The sequence below is a fragment of the Labrus mixtus genome, chromosome 1 (genome assembly GCF_963584025.1).
Source record: "Labrus mixtus chromosome 1, fLabMix1.1, whole genome shotgun sequence".
Classification (NCBI taxonomy): domain Eukaryota; kingdom Metazoa; phylum Chordata; class Actinopteri; order Labriformes; family Labridae; genus Labrus; species Labrus mixtus.
In genome coordinates, this window is record NC_083612.1 from 2,546,015 (window position 1) to 2,573,526 (window position 27,512).

At 42.7% G+C, this 27,512-nt stretch overlaps 2 protein-coding genes across 3 annotated transcripts; both read right to left on the reverse strand.

Moving 5' to 3' along the window:
- Positions 1–61: 61 nt before the first annotated feature.
- LOC132979190 (gastrula zinc finger protein XlCGF57.1-like) lies at positions 62–24,472 on the reverse strand. Of its 2 annotated transcripts, XR_009674032.1 has the most exons (3): positions 23,782–24,472; positions 18,889–20,705; positions 62–196 (listed from the first exon to the last, which is right to left on the reverse strand). XR_009674032.1 is itself a non-coding variant. In XM_061044782.1 (2 exons), exons 1-2 carry the CDS (start codon positions 23,948–23,950, stop codon positions 19,066–19,068), a joined length of 1,809 nt encoding a protein of 602 aa, XP_060900765.1. In that variant the 5' UTR covers positions 23,951–24,472; the 3' UTR covers positions 18,744–19,065. The 2 variants fall into 2 exon arrangements, 1 of the variants encoding a protein (XP_060900765.1); XM_061044782.1 differs by lacking the exon at positions 62–196 and having other exon boundaries at positions 18,744–20,705.
- LOC132979278 (gastrula zinc finger protein XlCGF57.1-like) lies at positions 1,690–7,236 on the reverse strand. The gene is made up of 2 exons (XM_061044956.1): positions 6,872–7,236; positions 1,690–3,740 (listed from the first exon to the last, which is right to left on the reverse strand). Exons 1-2 carry the CDS (start codon positions 7,038–7,040, stop codon positions 2,341–2,343), a joined length of 1,569 nt encoding a protein of 522 aa, XP_060900939.1. The 5' UTR covers positions 7,041–7,236; the 3' UTR covers positions 1,690–2,340.
- Positions 24,473–27,512: the final 3,040 nt, after the last annotated feature.

Here is a 27,512-nt window from a genome sequence, read left to right on the forward strand (position 1 = left end):
TCCTTTTCTTTACCAAAGAGACTTTAGGCACTCGACACAAAATAACACAAGTAGATGAAAGTCTTTCTCACTCTACATCAGTTTATTTATTACAAGGTTACACGTGAGCTGTCTGAAGAACTTCTGCTACCCAACACAGAGGCATCCAAGGAAACAGAGTGACAGAAAGAAGAGAAGATATCAGGAGAGAAGAATCCTTACACTGTAACTGTTTCATATAAACACTTTCAATTCAAACGTCATAGCTGATCCCAACTTACTGGTTCATATGTCAGCAACAAAACATCAATGTCAAAAAAGTAGAGACAGATTTATGTCTTTTATCTCTTTTTTGTCTTATATACACATTAGTGATGTTAAGTTGGAATCCTTTGGATCAGTTTTACCATTGCACAGTGCAGCGTAATTAAATTATTAAGATGTTATATCTTTATTTAACCTCGGATTTAAGAAGGGGCACCACTTCCTGTTAAAGGAAGAAAATAACTTTAATGGTACAAGTTAATTAATCAATCAGTCAGTTTCATATCTTGAAAGAAGTAAGTTCTGGAAATGTTAAACAAGAAAACACACGGACGAAGTCCTGAATTTTATGTGTAAAATTTAATATAAAAAGGGGGTAAACAATAATGTATAGATGAAACAGATAAAGAATATGATTATTATGATCAGGATAATGCAATTATAATGTATGGTGACATTATATATTCAGTAATGAGATAAGACGCGGTATTGTTTCAATGACTTGATCAGAAAATGGTCAAAAAGAAAAAGTTGATAAAGTAATTTTGGGATTCTATTTGGATTTAAAGGAGGGCTCTGAATAGACACGACTCATGACTTAATCTTCCAACACCCCTTGCCATCAGCAGTCTTACTGTGAGATGTGTTCAATTGAACTCCGCCGGCTGGTCCCGCGTTTCAGTCTCTGGCAAGCGGTTCTTTTCAGGCCCAGAGAGGTCCACGGGCCAGATTAGATGCCTTAACAACTTGGTCGGAGTGTGCAGCTGGGATGGAGATTGTACGTTGGTTCAGCCGTCGTCTCAGAAGCTCCAAGAGGATCCAACAGGAAAAAAATATTAAAGAGTCTTTTGATACGTCGATTTCCAATTCAGATTAACCTGATGGCCATCTCGATGAATCCAAACTAAGGAATTGGCGTTCAAAATTGAAGAGACTTTGGAGAAGAAAGTTCAAAAACCTTGCTTGAGCCAGAAAGAATTGATGTTCCAAAAACTGTGCGTTGGAAATAAAAGTTCGGCAGAGACTCGTCTCTACGGCACAAACTTAAAAGAAGTGATTTGGACCGAAGTCCGAAGAGAAGCGAGCAAGAGCTGAAGCTCTACACTTCAAGAAACCAAAACTAAAAAGAACCAAAGATCTGAGCTCAGTGTGAACTCTTATCACCTGGATGGGAGGAGGGGGGTCTGCAGGCAAAGAGGGGTGCCGCCCACGGGTGACTCCCATTCTGACCGGAGGACAATAGTTTAAACTAAACCGAGTTTACTCAATAAGATTAAGAATAAGAATCTGAACATATATACATCACCATACATTCATTTCGATATCATTTCTATCAGAGCCACGTTGCTGTAGGTTCACGTCATATATTTAGACAAACATTTCTATCAGATTCATGTTGAGATGAAAATCACACCATCTGGGAACATCCTCAGTTAATCCCATCCTGTAGGTGAACAAAAACATGTTATACAGTCAACATTCTTAATAAGACATATTAATAAAGTAGGAAAAGAAGTTGGTGTCTTTAAATAACACCTTCTATAGCTAATATCAAAGAGTATGCTTTATAACACGTCTAAATGTATAATTATGAAGGTTACGTATTCATGGATATTCTAACACTAGATGGCAATAGCGCTCCACATCGAATACCTATTAAACATAATATAACTCTTATTCCTATTCTGAAGATCAGATTTTGAGTTTAAAAAGATGATTATAATACATTCAATGTGACAATTACAATTATCTAGATGAAGAAAGACATAAATGTTCATTTGATGCAGAATTGAAAGCTGTGGTTTAATTCAGTTCTTCAGCAGTCCTTCAACAGATGGTCAATTTTACGACTTTGCAGAGACTGGTTTCGGTCACAGTTCATGTCTTTGGGGTCAATTCGTAGATGGCAGAGTGTTCTGTTTCCGCTCGATTGTTTATTCCAGGTGTTGTAAAAGTTCATAACATCCTGTCTGAGAGGGAGACTTAAATCATTGATCAGTTCCTTTGTTCCTTGGTAAAAGTAATGTTAATCCACAGTCCTGAGTCCTGCAGGAAGAGAGGTTGTAAACGTGACTGCTGATAACGGCTACAACAGGATTAGCATTTCTCTCCTGTGTGAATCATCATGTGTATGGTCAGATTTACTCTACGTTTAAAACTTTTACTGCAAACAGAGCAGCTGAATGGTTTCTCTCCTGTATGAACTAACATGTGTGTGGTCAGATTTCCTCTTCGGGTAAAGCTTTTACTGCAAACAGAGCAGCTGAAGGCTTTCTCTCCTGTATGAACTAACATGTGTGTGGTCAGATGTTGTCTTTGGGTAAAGCTTTTACTGCAAACAGAACAGCTGAAAGCTTTCTCTCCTGTATGAACTAACATGTGTCTGGTCAGATGTTGTCTTAGGGTAAAGCTTTTACTGCAAACAGAGCAGCTCAAGGGTTTCTCTCCTGTATGAACTAACATGTGTGTGGTCAGATGTTGTCTTAGGGTAAAGCTTTTACTGCAAACAGAGCACCTGAAGGGTTTCTCTCCTGTATGAACTAACATGTGTGTGGTCAGATTTCCTCTTTGGGTAAAGCTTTTACTGCAAACAGAGCAGCTGAAGGGTTTCTCTCCTGTATGAACTGACATGTGTGTGGTCAGACTTTGTCTATGGGTAAAGCTTTTACTGCAAACAGAGCAGCTGAAGGGTTTCTCTCCTGTATGACCTAACATGTGTGTGGTCAGATTTCCTCTTCGGGTAAAGCTTTTACTGCAAACAGAGCAGCTGAAGGGTTTCTCTCCTGTATGAACTAACATGTGTCTGGTCAGACTTTGTCTATGGGTAAAGCTTTCACTGCAAACAGAGCAGCTGAAGGCTTTCTCTCCTGTATGAACTAACATGTGTGTGGTCAGACTTTGTCTATGGGTAAAGCTTTTACTGCAAACAGAGCAGCTGTAAGGTTTCTCCCCTTTATGAACTAACATGTGTCTGGTCAGATTCCCTTTCTGGTTAAATCTTTTACCACACTCCGAGCAGCTGTGTTGTCTCTTACCAGTCATCATTTTCTTATTTTTCAAGTTTAATTCTGACAGATCTTCTCTTGTCTCTTTCCAATCATCACTGTCATCAGTCTCAGGTTCACCAGAGTCTTCAGTCTCGACCTCAGTCTCTGGTTGTAAACGTCTCTCTGGATCTGAGTCTCTCTCTGGTTCTGCTCCTCCACAGTCCTCTCCATCAACTCCTGTTTCCATCTGTTCAGTTTGTCTCTGATGAAGCTGTGAGGACTGAGGTTTCTCGTCATCATCTTCACTCTTCACAGAGACAGGAGTGAAGGGGAACTTGGCAGTATCAGCCTCCTCCAGTCCTTGAAGCTGTTCTTCCTCCTGACTGATCCACAGTTCCTCATGTTCTTCTTTAATGTGTTGGGGCTTAGTGTCCTCCTGGTCCAGAATGTGGCTCCACTCCTGCTGCTCAGGTGGAAGCTCTTCTTTACTCACCAACAGCTGCTGGACATCTGCAGGACACAGTAAACAAACATTAACGGTACTTAAACTGCTTTTTAAATATTAATAAGGGCTGTCAAATGATTTCATTTTTAAAGGCTGAAAATCAATAGTTCACTAGAATTGATCACATTTTAATCATGTTTGGAATTCACTCATTTTGCATTTAAAAAACATTTTTAATGCTTTTATTTTGCAATGCCTTAAGCTTAGGTTACTTTACTTCCTTTTTGGATACAAACCTACCTTTATTTTGAAAGAAAATAAGGAACTTGTCTAAGGCTGTGAAGATTGAGATTTCTCATCATCATCATTAAGTCCTGGAGAGTGGGCAGCCAAGGTTTGAATCTGACCTGTGGCTCTTTTCCAAAACGGCGAATATGATCAGACAGTATGTTGAGCAGAAAGGCTGGCGTTATGTAAATGAGCCATGTGCTGCTGATCACTTCCTGATTGTGTCAGATACTACCTCTTCACACACCAAAGTGCTGAGCTAGCTCAATCTTTAGGAAAGAATAAGATATGTGTCCAACAGAGTTTTTTTTGCAATTAAATTGCGGAAGCAAACGGAAATTGCAACAATTAGTTGCATTTTCTTTTTAATATAAAAAAATCGAGACTTTTTGTTATTAAACTATGTTCTTACACACACGTTGATGTAGGGATGTAATGATTCACTCAACTCACGATACGATTCACGAGACTGGGTTCACGATTTATTTTACAAATTGAGACTGAAGAAACATTTTCAGATAACTGAAAAAGATTCCTTTAATTTATTCATGAAAACACCATGGGGGGGGGGGGGGGGGGGGGGGGGCACAGACCCTTAAAGGGATCATGGTGTTCATGTGTTTCTCTGAATGACAGCAGTCAAGACAATTATTTCAACTTGTAACGGTCTGTCTAGCTTAGTTTTTGTTCCTGCAGCTCCCTTTTCTGACCGCACCTGAATGCATCTCTCATTGTCTGAGTACCCCTGAATGCATCTCTCATTGTCTGAGCACCCCTGAATGCATCTCTCATTGTCTGAGCACCCCTGAATGCAGCATGGTCACAGCGCATCTCCTGAGTAACGGCAGAGAGAGAGACTTGCCCAGAAAAGTCTGAAGTAAGCTAAGCGGCCTACTTTATTTTCTGATGGTTCTTAAGGACTTTTTATTATTGTGCACACCCAGGCCTCCGCTGGTGAAAGTGTGCTCACCTGTGTGTGCGCGCAAGTGTCTGTGTGTGTGTACAGTGTAGTGTCTCAGCTACAGACATCACACCCCCAGTCTCTTATTCTCATCTCAGGAGACTTTAATCACGCTTCCCTGTCTGCCACTCTCCCTACTTTCACTCAGTATGTTGACTGCCATACCAGGGACAATAAAACTTTGGACTTACTGTATGCAAACACCAAGGATGCATACAGATCATCACCCCTCCCCCCACTGGGCCGCTCAGACCACAACCTGGTGAGACTGCAGCCCATTTACATACCTATGGTGAAAAAACAACCCCCCACAACCAGGTATGTGAAGAAGTGGTCTAAGGAGGCCACTGAGGCGCTGCAGGACTGCTTCGACACCACTGACTGGGAGGTGCTGAGCAGCCCACATGGGGAGGACATCGACGGTTTAACCCACTGTATCACAGATTACAGAAACTTCTGTGTTGAGAACACTGTACCCACCAAAAAAATACAGTGTTTCTCCAACAACAAACCCTGGGTGATCCCTGAGCTGAAAACCCTGCTCAATGAAAAGAAGAGGGTTTTTAGAGCTGGAGATAGAGAGGAGCTGAGGAGGGTGCAGAAGGAGCTCAAAAAATCAAGGAGGGGAAAGCGAGCTACCGGGCAAAGATGGAGGAGCATTTACAACAGAAAAATGCAAGAGAAGTCTGGAGGGGCCTGAATAACATCTCAGGTCACAGCAGAAGGCGTGGGAGGGGCCCTGAAGCAGGAGACAGGGAGTGGGCAAATGAACTGAATCTGTTCTTCAATAGATTTGATTCTGCTCCCAACCCCACCCCCACCCACCAGAGAGCAGACCAGCCCGCTTCTCAGACACTCCATCTGAGTACCCTGAGTACCCTGCCACCCCCCTCAAACTAAACCTGAAACAGCATTATGCTCGGACCAATTTAAAAAGTATGTGTCTTTCCATTTGTGGGGTGGTTTTGTGGAATGGTCTTGACAAAACGATTAAACAAAGTATGAATATAATGCAATTTAAAAAAATGTACAAAAGATATATCTTTGAAAAGTACAGAAATGAGGAAGGAGAATGTAAATCTCACAGCTGTTAATGGCGCCTGTTCATTTTGTTCTTTTTTTTGGTTTGTTTTTGTTTTGTTCTGTTTTTCTTAATAGCTCGATTGGAGTATTTTTTTGTGTTGTCTGTTTAGTTTATTTTATTGGATTTTGCATTTGTTAATGATGAAGAATGGGGGTAGGACTTGACAAGGCTTCTTCATATCCCTTTTCAAACGAGTCAAATGTGTATTATATTGAAATTGGCTTTTCATTTTATTTTTATTTTATACAGATTTTTATTTTTTTCCATTTGTTTATTAATTTTCATCTATTTTTTAATCGTTCGAAATAAATAAGAAATAAATAAACCTGAGTCTGAGACTGGAGAGGGTCCCGACTCTGTGGAATGTGTGTGTGTGTGTGTGTATATGTGTGTGTGTGTATATGTATGTGTGTATATATGTGTGTGTGTGTGTGTGTATGTGTGTGTGTGTGTGCATCGTGCGCGACACAGAGAGCAGAGGAGAATTGTAAACGACCATGTAGAGACAGAAATGACATGATGCCGTCGTGTAAATAAGATAGAATAAACTATCGTTTCTGAAGTGGAGGCTGGCTTGACCGCAGTCTTATGCAGAGGGTGGCCTGAAGTTTGTGTGCCCAAAGATACAATTGAATAGCATATTGTTAACGTTTCTAAAACGTATCTCCAATAACCAGATCCGTTGCTGGATTCAATAGGTGAAGACTTAAAGAGTCTTTTAGTCCAGTAAACTCAATGATGTTGTTAGCAGGAGCTAGCTGCAGCTAACACTGTGCTGTGTGCGTCTGTGGAAGTTAGCTAAAGGCTCTGCTATCTGAAACATGAGCAGGAAACACGTTTCCAGCAGTGGAAAGAAAACCAACCTGTTCTCTGTAGCTTGATTTCAGGAGTTAAAATCACATCCAGCAGTTTTCTTTGTCGGTGGAGCTCCTCTTCGTATCCACTTGTTGTTCTTTCTTCTGTTATATCTCTGATAACCGCAGCGAGCAGCCGTCGACTGAATAACTCTTTAAGATCCTTAAACCCGGCCATCTTACACACATCCAAGAGTCACAGAGGGAAAACTCAACTCAGCGCTGACGTCTTTACAACTTTACTCTGATCATCTACTGTTACGTTAGCACCCTAACGATCATTAATAAAGACACGGAGAATCACGTGTATGCTCAGCAGGAACGTTTACTCACAACTTGTGTTACACACTCAATGGTCCGGGTGGAAACAGCCCGCTTTGTTCCCTTTACAGAACACCTCCCCTCCCTTTGACTTGCATTGTAACCACGCGGTTGACCTTTTTTCCGCCACCATATTGCTGTATTTAAAACTCTGAAAACCTATCTTTGGCTGTTTATCCTCATTCACCTCATTGAATAGTGTATGTAATACAGATTATGTCCAATGGGTGGCGCTGCTGTACATAATTATCATTGTCTTAAAACTGTGGAAAATACCGGGAGTGACTCTGCGCTGCACAGCTCCTGAGAAATCTCACAGAATAAGAGCAAATGTCCGGGTAAAAAAATATATATATTTTCACATATCATTTATAGACCCTCTAACAATCACATTTTAGTTGAAGGAAATAAATTTGACAACAAAATATATATCTACGATTCCTCAGAAAACAACCGCTCGGTTGAGTTGCCAGTCTACGCAAACGGCCTGGCTCAAGTCACTAATTTCTTATTTTGTTCACCTTTTCTAACCATTGCTACTCATTCAATTTATTAAATAAATTATAGGTTATTTTAACAAGTTCTTCTCTCTGTGATGTTTACATCTAACTAAACATTTTGTTGCAGAAATGAAAGAAATCCATTCATGTCCAAAGTAACCCTAAACAGGCAACCAGCTGGTTGACCTGCATATCTGCTTCCTGATTGGGTAATCCGAAAAATATAACCTGAAATGTTGCTTAATGAAGAGGCAGGAACACAATTTTACCAACAAACATTTTTTTGCAAATAGATTTCTTAGTGTGGAAGTCAAAGGGTTAAGTAAGCATCCCCACCTGTGACATTTTCCAACACTCACAGAGGTAGGATAGGATAGGATAATACTTTATTGATCCCCAGAGGGGAAATTCAGGCGTTGCAGCAGCACAGACAAGTAAACTCAAAATACACATTAAACAGAATAGATAAGATAAATAAAAATAAAAACAGGGGGTATATACAAGTACAAAATGAATGATGAAGTTAACTATGCAGGGAATTGAGACAGTATTTGCAGAGAATGACAAGATAAAGTGACAAGTGATGATTAAAGTGACTTGGTATGATAAATAGCAGCAAGTAATGAAAACAGCAGAGAAGAGAGGCAGTGTTGTACCACAGTAATGCAGAGTGTAGTTATATAATATAATGTAGTATAATATAATATAATATAGTGCAATATGAACAATATACTGTAATATAATGAAATGTTATATAATATAGACTAATATAATAAAAATATATAGAATGTACAGTATATATGTATATATTGATGCTAAATAATAATAATAATACAATGTTAGTAATGATAATAATGAAGCAGGTCATATAGGTAGTGTTTTACGGGGGTGAAGTTTTGTGTCAGGACGGACTGTTATTGTTGTCATAGGCTGCTGTTGTACAGTCTTATGGCAGTGGGCACAAAGGAGCGCCTGAAGCGCTCTGTTTTGCACCTGGGGGGATGAGGCGTTGGCTGAAGGAGCTGCCCATCTGCCACAGCTCGTCATGTAGAGGGTGAGAGGAGTTATCCAGGATGGATAAGATTTTGTCCTTCATTCTCCTCTCACCCACTGTCTCCAAACTGTCCAGATCAAGACCCACTACAGAGCGAGCCTTCCTCACCAGCTTGTTCAGCCTGTTTGCCTCACCAGTCTTGATGCCACCCCACCAGCACACCACAGCAAAGAAGAGGGCGCTGGCCACCACAGACTGGTAGAAGGTCTTCAGGAGTCTGTTGCAGACACTGAACGATCTGAGTCTCCTCAGGAAGAACATCCTGCTCTGCCCCTTCCTGAAGAGGGCGTGAGAGTTGTGAGACCAGTCCAGTTTATTGTTGATGTGGACCCCAAGGTACTTGTATGAGTCCACCCTCTCCACTTCCTCCCCCTGGATGATGACTGGGGCAGGGAGCCTCTTCTTCTTCCGGTAGTCCACTACCACCTCCTTTGTTTTGCTGATGTTGAGCTTCAGGTGGTTGCTTTCACACCATGTGACGAAGCTCTCTAACAGTCCTCTGTACTCCTTCTCATCGTCATCAGTGATGCACCCAACAATGGAGGAATCGTCAGAAAACTTTTGGAGGTGGCAGGAACTAGAGTTCAACATGAAGTCCGACGTGAAGAGAGTGAAGAGAAAAGGCGCCAGAACAGTTCCTTGAGGTACTCCTGTGTTGCCCGTCACTACATCAGAGACACAGCCGTCGACTCTGACATACTGTGGCCGGCCCGTGAGGTAGTTAAAAATCCAAGCTGTGGTGTCAGGGTGCAGCTGCATATCCAGCAGTTTGTCCCTCAGGAGGCAGGGCTAGATGGTATTGAAAGCACTGGAGAAGTCAAAGAACATGACTCTCACAGTGCTTCCCTGCGGCTCCAGGTGTGGCAGGGCTTTGTGGGTCAGGACCTTCATGGGAGGAAGAGCAGAGTCTCCAGCAGAGGTGTGAATGGGGGCTGAGGTGGTGGGGGGAGACCTAGACCCATTATTTGAGCTCACTGGGTCGGGGGATTTGTCAAACCTATTGAAAAATAGGTTCAACTCAGCAGCAAATACTGGGTCTCCTTGAATTCTGGGTTCCGGCCTGCTGCAGCCCGTCATCTGCTTCATGCCATTCCACACCTCCTTTGAGTTGTTCATCTTGGCCTCAATCTTGTCCTTGAAGTTGTTCTTGGCCTCTCTCAGCTTCTTCTTTAACTCCTTTTGGACAGCCTTGAGCTCCTCACGATCCTTAGTCATGAAGGCCCTCTTCTTTCTGTTGAGGAGAGCTTTAATGTCTTTATTGATCCATTGTTTGTTGTTGGAGAAGCAGCGGACCTTTTTGGTAGGGACTATGGTGTCCTCACAGAAACGGATGTAGTCTGTAATACAATGAGAGAGACCTTCAATGTCCTCACCATATTCCTCATTAAACAGTTCCCAGTCTGTGACATTGAAGCACTCCTGCAGGGCCTCCTCTGTATCCTTAGACCAAACCTTCAAAGTCCTTGGTGTTGGCCACCTGCTGCACTCTTAATTAATCCTGTGCATGTTCAGGTGTCATTGAGATTTTCTTTATTTTGTATTCTGACTGCAGGATTCTTATTAAGGGTTAAAGGTTTTCAGTTAAATAAACCTGGACCTGATCTGACTGTGGTCGCTCTGCATCAGGATCTGCTGAACTCCTTTTCTTTACCAAAAGAGACTTTAGACAGTCGACACAAAATAACACAAGTAGATGAAAGTCTTTCTCACTCTACATCAGTTTATTTATTACAAGGTTACTGTAAGTGGCCAAAGGAGCCTATTTGGGTTGTTTGTTGTTGCTCCACCCCGGAATATGAATTACACGTTTTAGCGCACGCGTCACACTCGGCTCGTCACTCACGGCGAGCAGGCAGGGGGGCTTGAGCAGAGTTACGGTATGTGCACGGCTAATTTGTTTGTAATGGTCAATTGTTTGTTTGCTCCAAACGCGATACTAAAACAGGGTTTTATGGTTTACCATTAAGCATGAAGGTTCGAAGGTTTATGGAGATCGCTGTGTCCAACGATGAAAGTTTGCACCCTTGGCAAGCGGAGCGAGGTACATGCGTAATTTGGGAAGGTGTTAATTGATTGATTTATGAATGAATTGTGAGGTTCGCTACTATAAGGAATTGTGCAATATTGTTGTAAGTGTTTAATGTGATGTTTGTTTGAATCAGGCCTGTTGTGATGTGGATGTTATTGTTTGTTTTTGTTTAAAGTAAAATGCTGCACTGTGAAATGTTTGTTCAGGAATGAATCGTAAATATTTATATATCTGTAATGAATTGAACACACTGTTTTCTGAATGTTCATTTTGGCTTTATTTTGCCTTTTTTCTAGTTTCAGTGCTCAAAAAGAAATAAATAAATCTCATCAGTCGAACTCCACGATTCCTCAAATGTTGTATTGGTCGAGGGCTGCTACAGTGAAACACATCGCTACATCTCAAGTCATCCCGTCGAGTGCCAGCCAACAGCTTCAAGATTCAGCCGCAGCTGAGAGACTTTTGCCTAAATTACAGGTTCAAATCACCCACACAGATGAACTGTTGACGATTTAAACAAATAGTCCCATTTTATTGATCGCATTAGACAATGAACATTTCAAAGCTATCTAATGCTGCAGTGGTCTGAGTAATTCCAGAAATGTTTGGTGTGTGTTTTTTCTTGAATGTCAAATGCTTGCCTGAATATAAGTATTTTCTAAATGTGCTGATTTAAAGGTCAGTATAAATAATTATTGCAGCTAAGGTTCAAATTGATCATATTTTAAACCTGAACTTAACAATGTCTAAAGGGGAAATTATCAGATGAGTTAAATTACATGCGGTTTTCGTTGAGTTACTTTTGATATTTAACTGTCTACTGACTTTGATGTGCCCTTAAAGTGTTAATGGCTGATCTGGGTGGCAATAAATAGTTCTCAGTGAGAAAAGTTAAAGCTACTTCTTGTCAAAATTAAGTTTAGATATAAAACACATCAAAGCTTTTCAGTGTAAGCAGATACAAAAGAGCAAACAAGACGTTAGCATCTGCTGAAGAAACAAAGAATCCCCAAGAAGCTCATCCAGTAAGGTCCAGCTCTCATGAGCGAACCTTAACAGAAAAGGGCCTAGAGTTGCATAAACAGGAAGCAAAGAAAAATGAGAAAACATTCAACAAGGCATATGAGATGAGATGAGATTCAACTTTATTGTCATTACACATATACAAGTATAGAGTAACGAAATGAGGTTTGGCATCTCACCAGAAGTGCAATAAGCAGAAAGTGCAATAATCTGTGCAATGTACAAGTAATTACAAAATTTACAGATGTAGACAAAAAAATGTGAATTATTGGGTCTATATGGATGGCTGGATTAATGGGGTGCTATAAATATAAATAAATGCTATAAATATCAGCGGGGTCTGTTGGTCAGAGAGTCCATTATCCAGTGACGGAGGGAGGTGTTGAAGCCCAGGTCTCCGAGTTTAGTGTTTAACTTGGAGGGGATGACAGTGTTGAATGCTGAGCTAAAATCAACAAACAGCATTCGTGCGTATGTGTTGTTATTGTCCAGATGTGTGAGCAGTGGAAACTGCATCCTCTGTACTCCTATTGCTGCTGTAGGCAAACTGGTATGGGTCCAGTGTGGGTGGGAGGCAGTTTTTCAGGTGTGCTAGGACCAGTCGCTCAAAGCACTTCATTATGATGGATGTGAGTGCTACAGGGCAGTAGTCATTCAGGCCTGTCGGGCTGGAGTGTTTCGGCACTGGGACATTGGAGGTGGCTTTGAAGCATGCTGGCACAGCTGCTTGGGCGAGGGACAGGTTGAAGATGTCCGTAAAAACCCCAGTGAGCTGCTCCGCACTTGCTCTAAGCACGCGCCCGGGGGTGCCGTCTGGACCAGCAGCCTTTCGAGCATTGACTCAGTGCAGCGTGGACATCTGTGGAGGTGAGTGAGAGGGGCTGGTTGTCTGCAGGAGGTCTGGTCGTGGTCTGCGTCTCCCTGTTGTCTCTGTCAAAACGAGCATAAAAGTGATTTAGCGCCGAGTCATCTGAGGTTTGGATATTCCTCAGCTGTGAATCCTGCGATGGGAACCTACAGGTAGCAGGAGGGGGTCTGGTGTTATCTCTGCCTCTGGGGGCTGAGAAGTCACCCCCTTCCTATGTGATGATTCAAACCTGTGAAGGTGTGAAAGGGTGTCACAGCTGTCAGGGAACTGGGGCGTTTCCCCAAGGAGCGGGGCTCCACAGTCAAAATCAGAGAAAACTAGACTTATTTCCTCAGTCCTTGGGTTATCCTGGCTGCTCAGTTTTTTACTGAGCTTTTTCAGCAGGGTTGTTTGATCTCTTGAGGGGCTTGGTCCAGGATCGGAGTCATATCCTGACGATATGTCTTGCTCCATGCTTACCTGTGCTCCCTGAATTAGTTCAAACAGTGCTGACTAACAGATTTGTTTCCTTTCTGCAAGGATCGGACCTTTGGTGGGAGTGTCCCCATGAAATCACGGACACTCCTAGCTGTAGTCTTCCAGATCCGTTTCAGTTTTTCATGTGAGGATGCATGAGGCAGGTCAAGGAGACAATGGTAGACTTCTCTAAGGTATTCATTGATACTCGAATCTCGGCTATCTGGGTCAAAGCGCTTCAGATCTTTGGCCTGAGGTTCTATCTGCCTGGTTCGCAGACCCTGACCCGAAGGCCTGCGAGGGTCGTCCGAGTCGTCTGACGAATCGTAAGCCCTGTGGTTGTCACGGTAGTGCGGTTGCAACCGTGGCGGGGTTTGTGTTCGGCTCTGACGTGGCCGTCTATCGTGGGACAGGTAATGTTCGGTGCCCGATTGGACCCGTGCCTCCTCCCTGTCTCTAGGGGGCGTAAAGTCCCTCCTCCTGCGGGGTGAGGGTTCTCTTGGCTCAAAGCGTATTGCAGAACGCGGGGGCCATGGGGCGTTTCCCCATGACAGTACTTCATGGTCTGGGGGGGCGTGGTGCCCTTCATTTTTACTCACCCAGCTCTTTACCGGGTAGTCTGAGGACGTGTGCGCTTTTGTGCCTGGGTCGACCCAGCGGTATCTTCCCCTCTCCAGATCCTTCAACATGTCTGTCTCCCTCCTCCATGGGCTTGGAGTCTCCCATCCTTCGTCTGAGGCTTCCTCAGCTGACATGGGGGCTGCAGTACATACCTGCCCATCCTGAATACCGGGTACCGTGACACTCTGTTTCTTCTGTTCGGCCAACCTGCTTTCATGCAGTGTTTTATTCTCCTCCTGCAGGGCCTTGCATTTGTCCTGCAAGGTCTTAAGTTTATCCTGCATTCTTTTGAAGTCTACCCACAGGATCTGTTTTTCTTCTTGTACCTGGGCTAGCTGTGCCCGGTGTTTCTCATTCTGCAAACATGATTTTTGCTGATGAAGGAGGAGAAGTTGGCCTTGAACATCTGAAATTGTGCACTGTGGTTTCCCAGTTGGATTAGTTATATGCTCAAATAACTCCTTTATTTTTTCTTCGCATGTGCTGAGGGTGTAGGAGTTCAGACTGTTGATCTCTAAAGGGAGGTGGATAAGACCAGCAACTCCATCATGAAGGGGTGGATCGTCTGATCCACAGCGAGCCTTGGCCCATGGTTGCTGTATGTCTTCTGCATACATTCTGTCTTTCTTAGGGGTGGTCCTGGCTCTGTGGTTGACAAGATCAACTAGCTCCTCTAACTTCTTATCACTAATGCTAATTGAATAGCTATATAGGTTGGCACTCTCTTCTGAGGAGAGGTTTGTCAGACCGGCAGCAGTTTCTTGCAGTGCTGCGTCGTCTGATCCAAAAGGAGTCTCAGCTCCCGGCTCACCTAGGGTCTTGGTACACATTTTTCGTGATAAAATGGAACCACAGTGGATTACTGTTAACAAAACCGCTAAGCTAAACAAAGCTAGATCAACACAAGAGCAAATCTTATCTAAGTTTCCCAACTGATCACTACAGTCTATCCTGGAAGATAGGAGAGAGGATTCACACCTCAAGTCCTCAAAGGAAGGGAGGAACTCACACCTCTCAGACAGCTGGCTATGCAACAATGATGAGGTTACACTCTCATCTGGCCAAATGGCTCTCAAACAACAAGGAGCACCACAATCCTTTAGTAGAATACTTCAGGATCAAAATATGGATTAATGCAACAAATCAAGTTCATTGAGAAAGTCACACTAGCTGCATCCTTGTGTCCAATTGTTGTATGGACACAAAGGGGACAACAGTTATTGCTTTAACCATTAACCATTACCCAACAACAGACAACACAACTAAGCCACAGCTTGATGTCTGCTTTGCTTAAACAACAAAAAATGTAAAGAAAATATAATTTTCTTCAGAAGGATCCCTTTTAGGATTTAAGTTTGGATTACTGTGCATTAACAGTGCAATAAAGCTGGTTTTATTGAATGCCTCACACGGGGCACCATTTGTTGGTGTTGTATCAAGTCAACTTTGGTTATATTCATTAATAATTATATTTAATTATTAATAATATAAATAAAATATCATTAAACTATGTTTAATCTCGTTTTGGGGCACCAACCTGTACTCAGGTAAATATAACCAAAATATCACTCAAATTAGTTATTTAATTACTAATATTATTAATAATTAATAACTATATTTAATAAGTTGAAGGCGTGAAATCCGTACACAAAGCCTTCGCACCCAGCTTATATCACAATGCAAATACCCCAGTAATCATAAACGACTGCGCTCTTAAAATTATAACAGAATTTATTTAAACAAAGCAACACCAATAAAAATCATTGGACTTAATCAAACAAATAACTATCATAAACTAATCTAAGCAACAAACATTATCAAGCGAGGCTTGTGGATGAGGTGTAACTGTGTGTGTGTGTGTGTGTGTGTGTGTGTGTGTGAGAAAGAGAGCTGGGGGAAGAGAGCGGGGAGATGGCTTCGTACCCACGTGGTTGCTCACGATGGCGCACACCTAACAAAGACCTGGGTGCGTGCGTGTGTGTGTGTCTGTGTCTGGATGAAAGAGAGAGAGAAGGGGGGGATGATTGCTTCGTCCCACACTTGAAGTCAGCGCGTGGAAAGAGAGAGAGCAATGGAAGTCTCAGAGTTTTGTCACCTGGCCGCCTTCCTGTGGGGTCTCCCTCGGATTCCGGTCCCCCCTTTACGTCACACGTAGGTGTGACGTACTGCAGGGGATTCTGGGATAAAGAGTCCTGTTAGGCCTCTTTGTGATCTCAGTGAATCACTCAAATGAGGCTTCTGACAGAGGTGCAGGCCCAAGTCCATTGTTTGACTGTCCTAAGCCTGCGTGGCCCAACACGGGCCTTCAGCAGGAGCTGCACCTCCTTGTTCATCCATGGCTTCTGAGAGACTCGCTGACAGACTGAAACACATCAAACTACCCAAGGACAGAAGGGTGACGGTGTCTCCTGAATCCGATGAGTATTTCCTGGAGCTGCTGGACGAGTGCGAGCTGAAGCTGGATGTTCTGCTCGAGAAGCTTCAGGGAAAAGACCTGCCTGCTATCAAGAGAGAGATTGAAGAGGTCAGCTTCTCCATCAAGGCCGAGGGGCGGCTGCAGGCTAACGCCTTCATCAACACTGAAAACGACCTCTCTGAGGAGGAAGACAAGGGCGAGAAGGATGAGCCCGATGTCCTCTCGCGGGAAGAGCTGAAGTGCCAGTCTCAGCAGATCATCGACTCAGAAGTAGATCACAAGGACATCTTACACCCCCACCACCCCCTTCCTCCTCCGAATAAATACACCCCCTTCACATGTCCATCCTATTTGTCGGGGTCGGGTTTACTCCTGGAGCTCAGGTTTCTCCCAACATCTAAGAGAAAGTTAGTTCATTAAAAAAACACAACAAATAAAAAAATAAACTGATGACCAATTGATGTTGAATATTCAAAATTAAAAGTAAAATGATGAAAGAAAAAAATTAAAACTGTACGGACTTCCTCTTTATCTAACAGTGCAGGGACTTATTCTGACGTTGTGTGTGCATGTTAATTAATTATAAACGTGTAAAACCATTACAATAAATCAGAGTTCAGTGGTACGCTCAAGCGTCTCTGCATGGACACGTAGAAATAAAGGTCGCTTAGTATAATTTACAAACTGTGATTCACACTAGAGGAGAGTCTCAGTTGACTGTCAGTCGGGCACGAGGATCATTCCATTCCAGATACACGGGGTGCTTAATGTCTTAAAGAGCCCATATTATGCCCTTTTTGGGGTTCGTATATTTAATCTATGTACCTACTTTTGTACGTTCACAATAGCTAAAGTCTGAAAAAAGTGTCTGTTTTCATGTACTGCTCCTCCTTGCTCCCTCTCCGCTCTGAGTCTGTCAGCTACGCTCTGCGGAGCCCAGACTGTTAGACCCCACATGGGTCAAGTCTGCTCTGATTGGTCTGCCGATCCGCTCTGTCGTTATTGGTCAGTTGCTCAGCACGTGTCTCGGAAATTTCAACATGAGCTGCAGGGCTTGCCACAATGAGCCAATGGGCTTAGATCAGTGATCTAATGGACAGTAATGCCTGCCCCTATTTTAAGGACTCTTGCATCCAAAAAATAGCTTTCAAAAAAATTTGCTTTCAGAGTATTGTTACTCATACACAGAAACCATTGTCAAAATCCCAAATCAAATATGCCACTGATTAAATACCAAGTTTAAAAACCAACTTAACCAAACGTCTCAAAAAATGTAATGTAACAAGGTAATCAGTCCAACAAACAAAGAAAATATGCTGCTTTACTTTACAAGCTTTATGGAGACACCCCAACACCTACACTAACTAACTCACCTAAGCCTCACTTCTTCAATGGCTTGTCGAGCTCGAGGCGTCTCCCAAACTCGGACACCATCCCAGAAGACCACTGACCTAGTCACCTGAAACACACCGAATTTGGTGCACCCCCTCCCCAGAGTTACCACCAAAAATAAAAAAGGCAAAATAACAAAGTGGCAAGTCCTGCTTGCCCGGCGGCTTGCTGATCAGGGTGCCAATTAATCAAAAATGACGGTCAAACTAACAAGTACAACTAATGCTCTGAAGAAAGTCAAATCGTTAAATCTTCAAACAAATTGTACCAGTAACAAGTCAGAGAGGTTACTTACCACTCTGCACAGATCAAGTTCCAAACAAACTACACAAACAATCTGATACACAACTAATTAGATTTACAACTACCAAGTATCAAGCCAAATCCAAGTTCAGAAGTCAGACAAGCCCCCATTTTCTCACAACCCAGGCAAATCCTCCTAATCAAAGAATGTGCAAACTGTAAATCAGTGGTGATTTCAAGGGTTAATGTGTGTAGTGTTGACGAGAGAGAGACAGAGAATAAGAAGCCACTTTAAATACTGAGGCCCTGTGTGCCCAGGTGCACAACATCAGATTAAGTGGCTCCGCCCCTCTTTACTTGAAGGCAACCTGAGTGGGGAGAAACACAAGGCAGCAGAAAGAGCACTGACTGGGTGTGTGGTTATGGTGCACCACAAACAGTGCACAATGATCTGGGTCGGAACTTTGAGTCCGAGATGTTCCAGAAACTGGGCTCACTGTTATTGAGAAAATGCACAACACACCTTTTCGACCACAGTCTGATGGACCGGTAGAAAGATTTAACTCCACCCTGCAGAAGATTCTGGCCACAACAGCCGAGCGCTGACACGGGGACCTTAGGATCCCCTACGCTGTCATGGCTTACAGAGCAACCAGGCACAGCGCTACCAGTTTCACACCCAACTTCATGATGTTCGGCCGTGAAGTTAGTGAACTGGGGGACCTGGTAACTGGCCTGCCCCCGACCCTTAAACAGCTCCTTCTTCCCCTGAATATGTCCAGCAACTCCGGGAGAGTCGGAGTGGAGTTAGCTCATCGGATTCTTAAGGGTTAAAGGTTTTCAGTTAAACCTGGACCTGATCTGACTGTGGTCGCTCTGCATCAGGATCTGCTGAGTTCCTTTTCTTTACCAAAGAGACTTTAGGCACTCGACACAAAATAACACAAGTAGATGAAAGTCTTTCTCACTCTACATCAGTTTATTTATTACAAGGTTACACGTGAGCTGTCTGAAGAACTTCTGCTACCCAACACAGAGGCATCCAAGGAAACAGAGTGACAGAAAGGAGAGAAGATATCAGGAGAGAAGAAGAATCCTTACACTGTAACTGTTTCATATAAACACTTTAAATTCAAACGTCATAGCTGATCCCAACTTACTGGTTCATATGTCAGCAACAAAACATCAATGTCAAAAAAGTAGAGACAGATTTATGTCTTATATACACATTAGTGATGTTAAGTTGGAATTCTTTGGATCAGTTTTACCATTGCACAGGATTAGCATCTCTCTCCTGTGTGAATCATAATGTGTGTGGTCAGATGTTGTCTTCGGGTAAAGCTTTTACTGCAAACAGAGCAACTGAAGGGTTTCTCTCCTGTATGAACTAACATGTGTGTAGTCAGACTTCCTCTTTGGGTAAAGCTTTTACTGCAAACAGAGCAACTGAAGGCTTTCTCTCCTGTATGAACTAACATGTGTGTAGTCAGACTTCCTCTTTGGCTAAAGCTTTTACTACAAACAGAGCAGCTGAAGGCTCTCTCTCCTGTATGAACTAACATGTGTGTGGTCAGATGTTGTCTTCGGGTAAAGCTTTTACTGCAAACAGAGCAGCTGAAAGGTTTCTCTCCTGTATGCAATAACATGTGTGTGGTCAGACTTTGTCTATGGGTAAAGCTTTTACTGCAAACAGAGCAACTGAAGGCTTTCTCTCCTGTATGAACTAACATGTGTGCGGTCAGACTTTGTCTTAGGGTAAAGCTTTTACTGCAAACAGAACAGCTGAAGGCTTTCTCTCCTGTATGAACTAACATGTGTGTAGTCAGAGTTCCTCTTTGGGTAAAGCTTTTACTGCAAACAGAGCAGCTGAAGGGTTTCTCTCCTGTATGAACTATCATGTGTGTGGTAAGATTTCCTCTTCGGGTAAAGCTTTCACTGCAAATAGAGCAGCTGAAGGGTTTCTCTCCTATATGAAATAACATGTGTGTGGTCAGACTTTGTCTATGGGTAAAGCTTTTACTGCAAACAGAGCAACTGAAGGGTTTCTCTCCTGTATGAACTAACATGTGTGTGGTCAGATGTTGTCTTTGGGTAAAGCTTTTACTGCAAACAGAGCAGCTGAAGGCTTTCTCTCCTGTATGAACTAACATGTGTGTGGTCAAACTTTGTCTATTGGTAAAGCTTTTACTGCAAACAGAGCAACTGAAGGGTTTCTCTCCTGTATGAACTAACATGTGTGTGGTCAGATGTTGTCTTTGGGTAAAGCTTTTACTGCAAACAGAGCAACTGAAGGGTTTCTCTCCTGTATGAACTAACATGTGTGTGGTCAGATGTTGTCTTAGGGTAAAGCTTTTACTGCAAACAGAGCAGCTGTAAGGTTTCTCTCCTTTATGAACTAACATGTGTGTGGTCAGATTCCCTTTCTGGTTAAATCTTTTACCACACTCCGAGCAGCTGTGTTGTCTCTTACCAGTCTTTAGTTTCTTATTTTTCAAGTTTAATTCTGACAGATCTTCTCTTGTCTCTTTCCAATCATCACTGTCATCAGTCTCAGGTTCACCAGAGTCTTCAGTCTCTGGTTGTAAACGTCTCTCTGGATCTGAGTCTTTCTCTGGTTCTGCTCCTCCACAGTCCTCTCCATCAACTCCTGTTTCCATCTGTTCAGTTTGTCTCTGATGAAGCTGTGAGGACTGAGGTTTCTCTTCATCACCTTCACTCTTCACAGAGACAGGAGTGAAGGGGAAGCTGGTGGTATCAGCCTCCTCCAGTCCTTGAAGCTGTTCTTCCTCCTGACTGATCCACAGTTCCTCATGTTCTTCTTTAATGTGTTGGGGCTTAGTGTCCTCCTGGTCCAGAATGTGGCTCCACTCCTGCTGCTCAGGTGGAAGCTCTTCTTTACTCACCAACAGCTGCTGGACATCTGCAGGACACAGTAAACAAACATTAACGGTACTTAAACTGCTTTTTAAATATTAATAAGGGCTGTCAAATGATTTCATTTTTAAAGGCTGAAAATCAATAGTTCACTAGAATTGATCACATTTTAATCATGTTTGGAATTCACTCATTTTGCATTTAAAAAACGTTTTTAATGCTTTTATTTTGCAATGCCTTAAGCTTAGGTTACTTTACTTCCTTTTTGGATACAAACCTACCTTTATTTTGAATGAAAATAAGGAACTTGTCTAAGGCTGTGAAGATTGAGATTTCTCATCATCATCATTAAGTCCTGGAGAGCGGGCAGCCAAGGTTTGAATCTGACCTGTGGCTCTTTTCCAAAACGGCAAATATGATCAGACAGTATGTTGAACAGAAAGGCTGGCGTTATGTAAATGAGCCATGTGCTGCTGATCACTTCCTGATTGTGTCAGATACTACCTCTACACACACAAGGGGCTGAGCAAGCTCAATCTTTAGGAAAGAATAAGACATGTGTCCAACAGAGAGTTTTTTTGCAATTAAATTGCGGAAGCAAACGGAAATTGCAACAATTAGTTGCATTTTCTTTTTAATATAAAAAATTGAGACTTTTTGTTATTAAACTATGTTCTTACACACACGTTGATGTAGGGATGTAATGATTCACGAGACTGGGTTCACGATACAATTCTTTCACGATTTATTTTACAAATTGAGACTGAAGAAACATTTTGATATAACTGAAAAAGATTCCTTTAATTTATTCATGAAAACACCATGGGGGGGGGGGGGGGGGGGGGGCACAGACCCTTAAAGGGATCATGGTGTTCATGTGTTTCTCTGAATGACATCAGTAAACAATTATTTCAACTTGTAACGGTCTGTCTAGTTTAGTTTTTGTTCCTGCAGCTCCCTTTTCTGACCGCACCTGAATGCATCTCTCATTGTCTGAGCACCCATGAATGCAGCATGGTCACAGCGCATCTCCTGAGTAACGGCAGAGAGAGAGACATGCCCAGAAAAGTCTGAAGTAAGCTAAGTGGCCTACTTTATTTTCTGATGGTTCTTAAGGACTTTTTATTATTGTGCACACCCAGGCCTCCGCTGGTGAAAGTGTGCTCACCTGTGTGTGCGCGCAAGTGTCTGTGTGTGTGTACAGTGTAGTGTCTCAGCTACAGACATCACACCCCCAGTCTCTTATTCTCAACTCAGGAGACTTTAATCACACTTCCCTGTCTGCCACTCTCCCTACTTTCACTCAGTATGTTGACTGCCATACCAGGGACAATAAATCTTTGGACTTACTGTATGCAAACACCAAGGATGCATACAGATCATCACCCCTCCCCCCACTGGGCTGCTCAGACCACAACCTGGTGAGACTGCAGCCCATTTACATACCTATGGTGAAAAACAACCCCCCACAACCAGGTATGTGAAGAAGTGGTCTAAGGAGGCCACTGAGGCGCTGCAGGACTGCTTTGACACCACTGACTGGGAGGTGCTGAGCAGCCCACATGGGGAGGACATCGACGGTTTAACCCACTGTATCACAGATTACAGAAACTTCTGTGTTGAGAACACTGTACCCACCAAAAAAATACAGTGTTTCTCCAACAACAAACCCTGGGTGACCCCTGAGCTGAAAACCCTGCTCAGTGAAAAGAAGAGGGTTTTTAGAGCTGGAGATAGAGAGGACCTGAGGAGGGTGCAGAAGGAGCTCAAGATAAAAATCAAGGAGGGGAAAGCCAGCTACCGGGCAAAGATGGAGGAGCATTTACAACAGAAAAATGCAAGAGAAGTCTGGAGGGGCCTGAATAACATCTCAGGTCACAGCAGAAGGCGTGGGAGGGGCCCTGAAGCAGGAGACAGGGAGTGGGCAAATTAACTGAATCTGTTCTTCAATAGATTTGATTCTGCTCCCAACCCCACCCCCACCCACCAGAGAGCAGACCAGCCCGCTTCTCAGACACTCCATCTGAGTACCCTGATTACCCTGCCACCCCCCTCAAACTAAACCTGAAACAGCATTATGCTCGGACCAATTTAAAAAGTATGTGTGTTTCCATTTGTGGGGTGGTTTTGTGGAATGGTCTTGACAAAACGATTAAACAAAGTATGAATATAATGCAATTTAAAAAAAATGTACAAAAGATATATCTTTGAAAAGTACAGAAATGAGGAAGGAGAATGTAAATCTCACAGCTGTTAATGGCGCCTGTTCATTTTGTTCTTTTTTTTGGTTTGTTTTTGTTTTGTTCTGTTTTTCTTAATATCTCGATTGGAGTATTTTTTTGTATTGTCTGTTTAGTTTATTTTATTGGATTTTGCATTTGTTAATGATGAAGAATGGGGGTAGGACTTGACAAGCCTAGGCTTCTTCATATCCCTTTTCGAACGAGTCAAATGTGTATTATATTGAAATTGGCTTTTCATTTTATTTTTATTTTATACAGATTTTTATTTTTTTCCATTTGTTTATTAATTTTCATCTATTTTTTAATCGTTCGAAATAAATAAGAAATAAATAAACCTGAGTCTGAGACTGTAGAGGGTCCCGACTCTGTCGAATGTGTGTATATGTGTGTGTGTGTGTGTGTGTGTGTGTGTGTGTGTGTGTGTGTATATGTATGTGTGTATATATGTGTGTGTGTGTGTATGTGTGTGTGTGTGTGTGTGCATCGTGCGCGACACAGAGAGCAGAGGAGAATTGTAAACGACCATGTAGAGACAGAAATGACATGATGCCGTCGTGTAAATAAGATAGAATAAACTATCGTTTCTGAAGTGGAGGCTGGCTTGACCGCAGTCTTATGCAGAGGGTGGCCTGAAGTTTGTGTGCCCAAAGATACAATTGAATAGCATATTGTTAACGTATCTCCAATAACCAGATCCGTTGCTGGATTCAATAGGTGAAGACTTAAAGAGTCTTTTAGTCCAGTAAACTCAATGATGTTGTTAGCAGGAGCTAGCTGCAGCTAACACTGTGCTGTGTGCGTCTGTGGAAGTTAGCTAAAGGCTCTGCTATCTGAAACATGAGCAGGAAACACGTTTCCAGCAGTGGAAAGAAAACCAACCTGTTCTCTGTAGCTTGATTTCAGGAGTTAAAATCACATCCAGCAGTTTTCTTTGTCGGTGGAGCTCCTCTTCGTATCCACTTGTTGTTCTTTCTTCTGTTATATCTCTGATAACCGCAGCGAGCAGCCGTCGACTGAATAACTCTTTAAGATCCTTAAACCCGGCCATCTTACACACATCCAAGAGTCACAGAGGGAAAACTCAACTCAGCGCTGACGTCTTTACAACTTTACTCTGATCATCTACTGTTACGTTAGCACCCTAACGATCATTAATAAAGACACGGAGAATCACGTGTATGCTCAGCAGGAACGTTTACTCACAACTTGTGTTACACACTCAATGGTCCGGGTGGAAACAGCCCGCTTTGTTCCCTTTACAGAACACCTCCCCTCCCTTTGACTTGCATTGTAACCACGCGGTTGACCTTTTTTCCGCCACCATATTGCTGTATTTAAAACTCTGAAAACCTATCTTTGGCTGTTTATCCTCATTCACCTCATTGAATAGTGTATGTAATACAGATTATGTCCAATGGGTGGCGCTGCTGTACATAATTATCATTGTCTTAAAACTGTGGAAAATACCGGGAGTGACTCTGCGCTGCACAGCTCCTCAGAAATCTCACAGAATAAGAGCAAATGTCCGGGTAAAAAAAAATATATATTTTCACATATCATTTATAGACCCTCTAACAATCACATTTTAGTTGAAGGAAATAAATTTGACAACAAAATATATATCTACGATTCCTCAGAAAACAACCGCTCGGTTGAGTTGCCAGTCTACGCAAACGGCCTGGCTCAAGTCACTAATTTCTTATTTTGTTCACCTTTTCTAACCATTGCTACTCATTCAATTTATTAAATAAATTATAGGTTATTTTAACAAGTTCTTCTCTCTGTGATGTTTACATCTAACTAAACATTTTGTTGCAGAAATGAAAGAAATCCATTCATGTCCAAAGTAACCCTAAACAGGCAACCAGCTGGTTGACCTGCATATCTGCTTCCTGATTGGGTAATCCGAAAAATATAACCTGAAATGTTGCTTAATGAAGAGGCAGGAACACAATTTTACCAACAAACATTTTTTTGCAAATAGATTTCTTAGTGTGGAAGTCAAAGGGTTAAGTAAGCATCCCCACCTGTGACATTTTCCAACACTCACAGAGGTAGGATAGGATAGGATAATACTTTATTGATCCCCAGAGGGGAAATTCAGGCGTTGCAGCAGCACAGACAAGTAAACTCAAAATACACATTAAACAGAATAGATAAGATAAATAAAAATAAAAACAGGGGGTATATACAAGTACAAAATGAATGATGAAGTTAACTATGCAGGGAATTGAGACAGTATTTGCAGAGAATGACAAGATAAAGTGACAAGTGATGATTAAAGTGACTTAGTATGATAAATAGCAGCAAGTAATGTAAACAGCAGAGAAGAGAGGCAGTGTTGTACCACAGTAATGCAGAGTGCAGTTATATAATATAATGTAGTATAATATAATATAATATAGTGCAATATGAACAATATACTGTAATATAATGAAATGTTATATAATATAGACTAATATAATAAACATATATAGAATGTACAGTATATATGTATATATTGATGCTAAATAATAATAATAATACAATGTTAGTAATGATAATAATGAAGCAGGTAATATGGGTAGTGTTTTATGGGGGTGAAGTTTTGTGTCAGGACGGACTGTTATTGTTGTCATAGGCTGCTGTTGTACAGTCTTATGGCAGTGGGCACAAAGGAGCGCCTGAAGCGCTCTGTTTTGCACCTGGGGGGATGAGGCGTTGGCTGAAGGAGCTGCCCATCTGCCACAGCTCGTCATGTAGAGGGTGAGAGGAGTTATCCAGGATGGATAAGATTTTGTCCTTCATCCTCCTCTCACCCACTGTCTCCAAACTGTCCAGATCAAGACCCACTACAGAGCGAGCCTTCCTCACCAGCTTGTTCAGCCTGTTTGCCTCACCAGTCTTGATGCCACCCCACCAGCACACCACAGCAAAGAAGAGGGCGCTGGCCACCACAGACTGGTAGAAGGTCTTCAGGAGTCTGTTGCAGACACTGAACGATCTGAGTCTCCTCAGGAAGAACATCCTGCTCTGCCCCTTCCTGAAGAGGGCGTGAGAGTTGTGAGACCAGTCCAGTTTATTGTTGATGTGGACCCCAAGGTACTTGTATGAGTCCACCCTCTCCACTTCCTCCCCCTGGATGATGACTGGGGCAGGGAGCCTCTTCTTCTTCCGGTAGTCCACTACCACCTCCTTTGTTTTGCTGATGTTGAGCTTCAGGTGGTTGCTTTCACACCATGTGACGAAGCTCTCTAACAGTCCTCTGTACTCCTTCTCATCGTCATCAGTGATGCACCCAACAATGGAGGAATCGTCAGAAAACTTTTGGAGGTGGCAGGAACTAGAGTTCAACATGAAGTCTGACATGAAGAGAGTGAAGAGAAAAGGCGCCAGAACAGTTCCTTGAGGTACTCCTGTGTTGCCCGTCACTACATCAGAGACACAGCCGTCGACTCTGACATACTGTGGCCGGCCCGTGAGGTAGTTAAAAATCCAAGCTGTGGTGTCAGGGTGCAGCTGCATATCCAGCAGTTTGTCCCTCAGGAGGCAGGGCTGGATGGGATTGAAAGCACTGGAGAAGTCAAAGAACATGACTCTCACAGTGCTTCCCTGCGGCTCCAGGTGTGGCAGGGCTTTGTGGGTCAGGACCTTCATGGGAGGAAGAGCAGAGTCTCCAGCAGAGGTGTGAATGGGGGCTGAGGTGGTGGGGGGAGACCTAGACCCATTATTTGAGCTCACTGGGTCGGGGGATTTGTCAAACCTATTGAAAAATAGGTTCAACTCAGCAGCAAATACTGGGTCTCCTTGAATTCTGGGTTCCGGCCTGCTGCAGCCCGTCATCTGCTTCATGCCATTCCACACCTCCTTTGAGTTGTTCATCTTGGCCTCAATCTTGTCCTTGTAGTTGTTCTTGGCCTCTCTCAGCTTCTTCTTTAACTCCTTTTGGACAGCCTTGAGCTCCTCACGATCCTTAGTCATGAAGGCCCTCTTCTTTCTGTTGAGGAGAGCTTTAATGTCTTTATTGATCCATGGTTTGTTGTTTGAGAAGCAGCGGACCTTTTTGGTAGGGACTATGGTGTCCTCACAGAAACGGATGTAGTCTGTAATACAATGAGAGAGACCTTCAATGCCCTCACCATATTCCTCATTAAACAGTTCCCAGTCTGTGACATTGAAGCACTCCTGCAGGGCCTCCTCTGTATCCTTAGACCAAACCTTCAAAGTCCTTGTGTTGGCCACCTGCTGCACTCTTAATTAATCCTGTGCATGTTCAGGTGTCATTGAGATTTTCTTTATTTTGTATTCTGACTGCAGGATTCTTATTAAGGGTTAAAGGTTTTCAGTTAAATAAACATGGACCTGATCTGACTGTGGTCGCTCTGCATCAGGATCTGCTGAACTCCTTTTCTTTACCAAAAGAGACTTTAGACAGTCGACACAAAATAACACAAGTAGATGAAAGTCTTTCTCACTCTACATCAGTTTATTTATTACAAGGTTACTGTAAGTGGCCAAAGGAGCCTATTTGGGTTGTTTGTTGTTGCTCCACCCCGGAATATGAATTACACGGTTTAGCACACGCGTCACACTCGGCTCGTCACTCACGGCGAGCAGGCAGGGGGGCTTGA

Excerpts from the sequence above, each read along its gene's own strand:
- LOC132979278 (XM_061044956.1), bottom strand. The coding sequence starts at position 7,040 with ATGGCCGGGTTTAAGGATCTTAAAGAGTTATTCAGTCGACGGCTGCTC. Across the intron at positions 3,741-6,871 it reads AATCAAGCTACAGAGAACAG|ATGTCCAGCAGCTGTTGGTG; the intron begins GTTGGTTTTCTT and ends TGTGTCCTGCAG.
- LOC132979190 (XM_061044782.1), bottom strand. The coding sequence starts at position 23,950 with ATGGCCGGGTTTAAGGATCTTAAAGAGTTATTCAGTCGACGGCTGCTC. Across the intron at positions 20,706-23,781 it reads AATCAAGCTACAGAGAACAG|ATGTCCAGCAGCTGTTGGTG; the intron begins GTTGGTTTTCTT and ends TGTGTCCTGCAG.